The sequence below is a fragment of the Scophthalmus maximus genome, chromosome 15 (genome assembly GCF_022379125.1).
Source record: "Scophthalmus maximus strain ysfricsl-2021 chromosome 15, ASM2237912v1, whole genome shotgun sequence".
Lineage (NCBI taxonomy): Eukaryota > Metazoa > Chordata > Actinopteri > Pleuronectiformes > Scophthalmidae > Scophthalmus > Scophthalmus maximus.
This window is the reverse complement of record NC_061529.1, coordinates 9185596-9195667: the sequence shown is the minus strand read 5'-3', so window position 1 is coordinate 9195667 and position 10072 is coordinate 9185596. Positions and strand designations below refer to the sequence as shown.

The window sequence follows — 10072 nt, the reverse complement described above, 5'->3', positions numbered from 1 at the left end:
CATCCATGTCCAGATTATGTCATTGGTACACATGGAGGTAAACGACATCCATTTTCACAACCTCCAGCTCCAATTCAACCGGGTTAACCAGTATGTCACTGGCAGCTTGTGTGTATCCAGTTAACTTCATCACTTACCTCTCATGCACGAGTTTGGTTTGACATCAGTCCTACTCCAGTGAAGAGGATAAAGAAGAAGCTTTAGCCCACACAGCATCGTAGAACAACTTATAGTCCCTTAGACAAAAAATACCTTGCCAATTGCAGTACTCAGACATTATAAATCAAATAAAGCATGATGAAGACATCTAACTCATTTTGCACATTGTGCTGAGGAAAAAATGATTTGGCACCAGTAGACCGGTAGAAGACGCCACCCACGTGATTACAGTGAAAGAAAAAAACAGCTAATGAGGAGGAAAACCGACACATGACTTTGTGGAGCATCTTTATTATGCCACAAATAGAAGCCAGTAGTTCTGAAAGAGGACCTTTCGTTTTTTGTTGATTTTTTTTTTTTGCTCACCAACAATGACATTCTGATAATGGTGGAAGCCGCTTGTGATATTATAGTTATGTATGGTTGGCTGAGCAGTCAGAGACACGAAAAGACGGGAGTGTGGAGGAACAAGGTGGGTTCGGAAAGTAGATAGGAGAGAACATTCCTCAGTGTTGAGAAGTGGAAGTCGGGATGTTGCGGGGAAGAGTGGACGGGTTGAGAGTGAAGGTTAGCAGGAAGAAAAAAAACAAAAAAACAACATTCATTCATATACCCATCAAGGAAAAGAAAAACAGATGGAAAGAATGCACAGATGTACTGAATGACAAAATTGCTTTACAGAGTCAAACAAGGGGAATGCACACCAGTTCTGCTGAATATACCACATTTATTACTTTTGAACTGATTAATAGAAAGAGTGGGGGCAAGGCCACTCACATCACTGTCTTTAGAAAATGGGGGAAGGAGAAAAAAAAATAAACAAGAAAGCAGCCCATAGCAATGATGAATTAGCTTGTCCAAGAGAATGAAAAAGAGAGCAACTAAAGTCCAATGAAGACTGTCAACAGAGGGCCCCATATTTTTTTGATAGATTTAAATTATACATTGAGCATGGCTCATCAACTTAACTTTTCTTCTGCTTTCAAACTCTTGAGCCCCTTCACTACTCTTCCTCTCCAGACCCTACCTTCCCCACACACACTGCCAAACACATGACAACAAAATAAGAGGGCCACCCTGAACATCTGCAGTCCTCTCAACCAAAAACATGGCCAGCATGTGTGCAACAGATTCTGCACTGAGCGAAGTTGACACCCGCCTACGGTGAAAATCCACTGAGGGGAAAAAACTCCACTGAGTCCTGGTTGAAGAGATGTGCATCCTCAGAAGACAGGGGGGGGGGGGTTCCTGAAAAGAAAACAATGAGACAAACTCCCCATTCTTGACTATGGGACACTAATTTAAGCCAACACTACAAATTTCTATTGTATTTGTGTGTTTATGAGAGAATTAAAGACTCTTGGACCATAAAAACAGAGGATCCTTTCTTTTAAAAAAGGAAAAAAGGGGAAAGCAGCATACAGGGGGGAGAGGATATGTAGTGGAATGGGGTGGGGCAAAAAAGATTTCACCTAAGGATGCTATGTATTTAGTTGTAGTCCTATGAATAATCGTTTCCTTTTGTTTTTACTACAAGTTCGAAGTAAGTCTTCAAAGTCAAAAGAAATCAAGAAAGTCTTCATTTAGTTTTTTTTTTTGTCCTTGGTTAATTCTTCACCCCTATTAGAATTTCTTAAGAGATCTGAATGTAATGACGTAATGGGGTGGACAGGGCTTTAGGGGGGCCATTGCAGTCTTTAACCAAAGCTCCGACTGTTACTTGACTCGTCCTGGGCGCTCCTGCAACACAATCAAAGAGAGAGCACATTAGAAAACGAGGATGGACAAATAAAAAAAATATATATTTTAAAACTACAGCTGAAGGATACCCAATGCTTCTCCTCGTTCAATCTTTCATGAAGTAAAATGTGCAAATGTGTTAATTTGCTCATTAATAACAGACAACTCTAGCTCTACTATAAAGGACAAGGATACAGAAATGTTTTAGATTCTTGATTTCTGATCACGTTACAACGGCTCAAGACTTCTGCCAGTATGTTCTGGAACCATCTGAAAGGATTTAACGTCGTCTCCCGGTATTAAAATAACAGAACATTTTGCTTCTGCATGTGGCGACAGATGAAGCAAGTTACCTGAAGCCTGTAATGAGTCCTGTTGCTTGGGTTGCTTGGATATGGCTCGGTGCCCTGGACCTCCACCTGTCACACAGAGGAGTGAAAACTGAGCGTAACTGGAACAATTTCACATTCAAACAAGTCACTACTATACTTCAAAAATCAGACCTTGGAACAGCAGAGCACCTTGATAAGAGTCTGACAACGCTGAATTAACCACAAGTCATGATCAAAAAGATACGATATAGATCACAGACATCATATTTAGGAACAATGAAAATGGTCACATCTAAAAACCAAACTAATATTTCAAAGCAGCCAATTATTAATTTAAAACTGCAGAGTATAACTTGACTGTCCTGGATAAGTTTCATATGTCCACAGAGATCGTCCACTGCATCCGTCACTAAACAACAAAGTAAATTTTACTGCTGCCGATAACATGGACACCTTAAATCACAGTATTTAATGTCTTAAATGAATACTTGAGAAGAAGAATTCTATGTTATGTATAGTAAAAAAAAAGGCATTTCAAATCTTAATGGCTGTATAATTAAATCTGGTACATGGTTTTTCTGTGCACATCGCTTGCATGCTTTTGAAGTGTGAGGAAGTAGGCAGCAGATAAAATCTGTAATATAAACCAAACATTCTAAAACAAGACCGATCAACTCATGTATATTTGCTATTAAGTACTAAACAGTAACCTTCAGGCAGCATATTCTGTGGCTCTACAACCCAATACACTTTCCTTCTAAAGCATATACGATTTAGAAGGGGGTCAATATGAGGATCCAACTAAACAATTTTTAGAATAAACCCCCCCAAAACATCACAACATACTTGAAGATATATATTTGTATACAGAGAGAATAAAGCAGACCTTTCTACCTCTAACAGCAAACAAGCAGATAACGTTAATGTACTAAACATTGATAAGCTGCTGTGTTCAGGGAGATTCCAAACCAATTTTGTGTCGTCTTCATTTGCTCCTCTGAAAGTCAGGGATTACAAAGTGTGTAGTACAGATGTGCAAGACATCAAAGTCCCAGGTTTAAACAATACCTTGTTGAAAAAAATGATTGTCGGAAAAATTTGGGATCTACAAATACACATTTCCCCCATGTTCGTCCTTTATGGTGATGCTGCTTAGTTGAACCCATTATAAAAGTTTCACAAGAGATTTAAAAAAAACTAAAAATACAACATTTGACTTATTGTCAGATTCCACAGCCGAGTATGTTAGATGTGTACATAGGAACACAAATTCAATTTTTATAACCACTTTATCATTTCATAGTATCAGCTGACTGAACATCAAGTAAATGATATATGATCTTCTGTGAGAAAAAAATATATTCTACTCTCTACAATCATTTAAATCTCTGACAAAGATGTCATTCCAGCTGTAAATCACGTAGATCCTTGGATTACTTTGTAAGGCAAAAAGCAATGTTGGACATATGCACACACAGACTTCATATGCTGCACCTTTTTCAAAACAAGTTTAAATTATTTTTCATTCATCACATCAACAGTAACTAGGTTACCTTTTTCACACACTCTTCCTCCTCCTGGCGCTTCTCGTAGTGAGAAAAGTCATCGAAGATGGAAGTGGTGTGTTTATACCCAGCGATGATCTTTAGCACCTGCCTGGCTTTGTCCAGTGGTACCTCCTGCGTGTCCCGAGAGTTGGTCACTGGCTTGTTTTCGTTGTTCTCAAGTCGAATGTGCCTCAGCTGACTGTTGGGAACGTCCTTAACAAAGATCCAGCGCACATCAAAACGACCCTTCCACTTGTCCTGTGACCAAACACCAGCAGAAGTGTTGTAGTCCACGGGTGAGCGCATCTCTGCTACGCCACAGAAGTGACCGCTCCCATTGACACTGAAAAGAAGATAGAGTGGCCCTTTGCCACCCAGTGAACGGTAGGCCGTGTCGAGCCTCTTGTTGCCATGCTCCGTGCTGCACCAGATGTTGTACTTTATGGAGCGGTGGATGTCGTCCTCCGAGTAGCTCTTGATGATAAACACCCGGCCCTGCTTGGGATTCCAGTCAAAGTCCTTGGGGTTGTAATTGTTGACCATACGCAACTTCTCTAAGACCGGGTGAGGCTCAGAGGGGACCCCAGGAACAACACCCACGCCAGAAGAAGTGGGAGGCGACTGGCCTGTACCACCCCCACCAGCATCCCCAAAACCATTGGCCCTGTTCCGTGGAGGGACCCAACGAGTGGGCTGAGAAGGTTGCTGCTGTTGGTTTGGGGGAGGAGGGCCCTGGGAGAGGGGAGGCTGGGGCATTTGAGCCATACCTGGCTGCCCACTGGGTGGAAGCTGATGTTGCCCCATCTGGGAACCAGGTGGTACTAGCTGTCCATTGCTGAGGGGCATTTGTGGGTTCCCTGCAGCAGTAGCGCCCAGCTGTGGGGAAGCCTGATTGGGCGGCTGCCCATTGCTGGGAACAGGGGGTATCTGCTGAGGGGCGGCAGCTTTAGGCATGGTACCCTTGTTGTCCCAAGTGCCGATGTCCATGTTGTGTTTAATGGGCGGAGGCGGCAAATTGGCACCAGCCATACCACCCTTGGTTTTCAGCTTGGGTTGAGGCTTGGCTGGCTTGCTGGCAATGTCGGCCCAGGAAGCGGGCTTGGCAGGGGCAATAGAGACAGGAGGCATGATGGGAGGTCCTACAGATGATACAGGGCCAAGGGGACCCCCTCCAGGCATGCCAGAACCAACCACCTTAGGAGCCATGTCCCCATTACCACCAGGAGCAGCACTGCTGATCTTTAGCCCCGCCATGCCCTGGTCAAGGCTGTTCATTCCAGGTGCCTTGTTGAGAGGTTCGTTGGCAGCAGGTGCAAATGGGGACTGTCCATCTATCATGGCACCCCCGAGGGAGCTGGGAGCATAGGCATAGCTGCTGCTGTAGCCAGAGCTCTGTGGTGTCCCCGACTGTCCCTGAGAGCTGTTATTGCCCCAAGCCGAGAAGTCGATACCACTGGGGAAGAAGTTGAAGCCATGCTGGCCCAGGAAAGGGTTGCTCCCCAGGGGGCCTGGCTGGCCAAACATAGCGTCCGGGAGGTAGTGGGGCTCCCCATTGCTCAGCTGTCCATAGGAGGCCAGGTAAGGCATAGGAGGGTCTCCACCTGTGGACCATGCTGCCTCATTCAGGGAGTAGGAAAATCCTATGGAGGGGCTGTAGTAGCTGGGCATGTACGAGTCCGACATGGCCGTATAGGCATTGCTCTAAATAGAAAAAAGATTACGTTTTAGTGACATGATATTAAGGTGGGAAAAAACACTGCCATGCAGCAACAATTATTACCGATAACTTGACAAAAGCTTCTGTTTGATGTGTATACCTCGTTCTTGTGGATCCAAAAAGTCAGACCAAGATAAAAGACGAGCAAAGTGATTGATAAACTGTAATTTTCATATGTATTAAAGATTCAACTCACAATATTGAAGGATGTATAACAATGTCAACAAAGAGGGAACTCTCTCTCTTCCTATCTGATCTTTAATAACTCATTTTTTGCCTATTTATAGTCTCTTGGACAAAAGAATTGTTCAGTTTTTTGAGTGGAGGAAAATACAACATCCATTCTTTTCCTCTAAAACCCACTTAACAGCATCTTGGTTTCAACTTAGGAAAGACAAATGGTCCCAATGCAGCTCCAAATTCTTAAGGTCTTTTGTTGCTCATTCTTGCAAACAAGAATGTGCACACATAGCTTGGACTCATGGCTACTGAAACAAATTATTCTGCATGTGTGTGTATCAATCTTACGGTGGAGAAATGTAATAGCTTTCACTGAAATTTTGACAAATCTCTTGTGTGAAATCATCTTCCGATGCTTATGTTCAAAATTCAGTGTGGAGGACACAAATGGAATGTTACGGATGCCAAAATAGTCAGTGATTTACAGCATGCACAATATATTTAGTTAACATGAGGCCTGGATAATCCCATAGCTCAAGTATAATATCCAAAAACACATTGTTTATCTAAGGTAGAACATTAAGCGTCAATATTTGATGCTCCGAGCCTAATTGCTAGATTGGCATCAGGATCAATTCAAGGCATTTATGAAAGGACCCAGGCAAATAGGGCCATCGTCATTATTGGATCTGGACATTAGTCTCCCTGTTTTCCAAATGCAGCTTTTATACAAAAAAATATCTTTAAAAAACCTACATTCAACATCCTCTTCACAAAGAAAGTCAAACTTAGAAAAAAAAAAGAAAGTTTGTGAGTTTCTTAGAAAGAAACTTGTCCGAAATCCAGCTAAAACCTATCCATCAACTGTGTCACAGTTGTTGGTCACACATACATTGCAAAAGTATGGATTCAACAAAATGAATCCCTTTTTTGAAAGGTACTTCAGTTGATGATAATTTAGGCGACAACACTGAAAAGCAGCATCCGTGAGCAAACACCAGTCAACGAAAGCTTACCTGTCGGGCCTGAGTGTTCAGGTAAGGCTCAAACTCATCGTCATTCAAAGTATCCTTTTGTGTCACAGCTCCGTTTTGCACTGGAAAGAAAAAAACAACACACTGATGTTAACACAACCCGTATTTGTGTGACTCCAGAGATGCTCAATGGTAAGACACACTACGTCGTGTGGGTCATGCATCACATCAGCATCACCACCGCTTGTTGCATAACAGAACCACTCCCTGCAATAATGTACGAGTCTCACAGGACAGAACACCCAGCAAAAGCGTGACACATTACTACTGTACAAAGGGTGTCACATTACACAGTATCAACTTATTCAACGGTGGAACTGAGGAGTCTCTCCTTACAGAGGAAAACGAAATGCACCGGACAGTCTCGTAATGAATGATGGGTCCACAGACCACAAGCGACCCACTGGGGGCAGATTGAACGCATGTTGAACGCAGACGGACGAGTGGTCCTCGGTTTGTTGTCACAACTTGGGATCTGTCCCGTGCTGGGGTGGACACGAGCGTGTTCGGGGGGCTTTTCAGCGGACGGCCGAGTGGGGTCGAGGTGCACGGCCCGGTGACGCGATGTTGTCCGAACAGCAGCGGTGGCGGGGTTTGTGCGAGGCCCGGTGGAAAGCATGTCGGAAGACGTGTCATCCTGGGTTCGACGCAGCAATCGGCTAGCGCTAGCACGCGAGCCACATGCGATGCGCAGCGTCTCCACGTTAACGAGCGCCAACAGTCCTTTCAACATGACGGACGGGGCTAACGTTAGCGCAGTGCGATGGCGTGCTAGCATGGCACCTGTAGCCCGACACTGCGAAAAGAGTAATTAATAAAAACACGTTTTTCCACCGACTGATGTTTGCGAAGAGATCAAGTGTCGATGGCGCCTGCTCGCACTCGCCGGGGCGACAAGGAGCGTCGCGGGGAAATCGCGCTGGTGCCAATCATGTTGCCATTCAACGTCGTTAGCTAGTCGAGCGCTAGCTAATGCTAACGGTGGGAACCTCGCAAATGTCAGCACGGGGATGCGAAGGGAAGTGGCGGGTAAAGGAGCGAGGGCACTCTGGCGAGAGGCCGTTTCGTTTTGTTATACTCATTGGATTGGCAAAGTGGGCGAAACATAATAATCCTACAGCTTCACAGCCGGGGCCTGTGTGCCCAGACGCTAGCAGACGAGCTATCGCGTCCGCGCACGCAAGATTTTTCAAAGCGCACCGCACGTAAAAAAAAAAAAAAAAAAAGGAAAAAAAAAAAAAGGAAAAAAAAAAAAGATCCGCATTCACTCAAGCCCGAGTCGATCGCGTCAGGTGAATGTTGTGCCTTACCTTTATTAGCTTGGCCTTTCGGTCTCTGGATTGGGTCCAGGTGATTCATGAAGGTTTGATTTATGAGAAGAGAGGAAGGGGAAAAAATAGATGAAGCGATATATTTTTCAGCAGTCAGTTCCTTTAGCAGGTGGTCAGGCCTACTGCACTACGGAGACGCAGCCGCTGCCTCGGAGCTAAGCTATCCCCGCTAGCCGTCGCGATGCTGAGAAAATTTGGCCCCTCGTAAATGTTCAGAAAATACCTCTCTTTACCTGTTCAAGGAGGCTGCTGGCTGACATGTCTTTCCCCCCCCGGCGCCTGTATAACTGTATTTACTCCTAAATAAAAGCGGCAGGGTACAGAATGTGTCTAGCTAGTGAAGAGTTTCAGCCAAGCGCCCCTCTCTCTCTACAGAGCCTGGTGTCTACACAATGGCGGGCTGCAGTTCGCCTGACAGACTCCTCAACATGGCTGGGCGGCCTCGTCGACCCACGATGGCATTTATTCACAGCGGACACGCGCCCCCTAGTGGCGCGGAGGAGCCAGGTGTGACCCACCTACCCCCAAAGTGGCCCATTTATTGTTAGACAGAAAATAAATATCATAATAATAATAATCATTATATAATAGTGATATGTAGCTAAATGAACCAACACTATGGTAAATCTGATTCAGCACCTTCCCTACCAGATGCCATAAGACGTTACAACACCTCACCTCTGTCTGACAGAAAAACTCTGGACTTTGTTTAATCTAAAATAAAACAGGAACATTGGCACCTTCATGTCACCATGTTCCTCTGCACACTACTGGTAACTGATTGTACTACTGCACTATTTCCACTATTAGTATTCATGTAAATTCTTTATATGTATTATTCTTATTATCTATATTTTTTTTTACATTTGTTTGTTTATATATTGTACATATTTTGTGTGCTGTGTGAAATGTGCTGCTGTTATACCGGAATTTCACAGCTTTGGATAAATAAAGTAACTATCTATCTATCTATCTATCTATCTATCTATCTATCTATCTAAATGGTTAAATATTTTACCTTAAATCTAACACTAACTATAATTGCATTTCATAATTTTTTTAATGCCAATTATGCTTTTATATTGGCGATTCATATTAGCTTAATTAGTTCATGTGATGTATGTGGTTACACGAATGGACAGCTAAATAAGACTAGTAAATTTACAATATCAAAAATGATGATGGCAATATTAGGTACGTCATAAACTCATACAAAAATGATATGCATCATGTATTTTGATTTAAACTGACCCTAATATAACAGCAATAATAATGATAATATTAATTTATTTGTATTTCACATTTTAAAACAGAGTTACAAAGTGCCTCACGTACAGTAGGTTACAAGTACAGAAAAACATACAAACAGACGTACAAACAAGCTTAATCTCATACAATCAATCATACACTCATACACAAACACATTAACTAAGAACGCAACCATAGTAAATAAAAGCTTAAGCTAAACTTAGTGTTATCAAAAGACTAATCTATAGAAATTATTTTTCCAGATGCCTTTAAAAAAACAGTCACCTCTGGATTTTAATGGGAATGAAGTGTAATGGAGAAATAACCAACTGACAAGGTGGCCTGCCATGTACAGCAGTTAAACAGTTGTAATGGCCTTTTGTTACATGTGACATCTTCAAACAGACCTGGGGTATTCAACCTTGAGGTTGAGAGTCCACCAGGGGTCACAATACAAATTTGTAGGAGCACAAGCTCATATATAAGGTACAAAAACAGGTTACACACCTTTCATTTTAAATGTACTGTATTTTTCTGTATTGTGGGTTTTCATCTAAATTATTTAAATTAGCCGTTTTACTTTATACAGGTAAAAGTAGCCTATATTAGTTAGTTATATCATACTATAAGAAAACTTGTTGAGCACCATCAGAATGTTCTCCATGACGAGAGGGATACAATTGGTCATTACTATAGGGGCACAAGCTAAAAAGAGTCTGTGTAGACTGTAAACATTTATTGTTTGATAGTGTGTATTGTGGATGAGTAGGTGTGGCTACAATCG

General features: G+C 42.8%; 1 protein-coding gene across 2 annotated transcripts; it reads right to left on the bottom strand.

Moving 5' to 3' along the window:
* Positions 1-430: 430 nt before the first annotated feature.
* Positions 431-8479, bottom strand: ythdf2 (YTH N(6)-methyladenosine RNA binding protein 2). Of its 2 annotated transcripts, XM_035610189.2 has the most exons (6): positions 8274-8479; positions 8020-8044; positions 6692-6771; positions 3785-5479; positions 2253-2318; positions 431-1899 (listed from the first exon to the last, which is right to left on the bottom strand). In XM_035610189.2, exons 1-6 carry the CDS (start codon positions 8298-8300, stop codon positions 1876-1878), a joined length of 1917 nt encoding a protein of 638 aa, XP_035466082.1. In that variant the 5' UTR covers positions 8301-8479; the 3' UTR covers positions 431-1875. The 2 variants fall into 2 exon arrangements, with proteins under 2 accessions (XP_035466082.1, XP_035466081.1); XM_035610188.2 differs by lacking the exons at positions 8020-8044; positions 8274-8479 and adding an exon at positions 7046-7797.
* Between the last annotated feature and the right edge of the window lie 1593 nt (positions 8480-10072).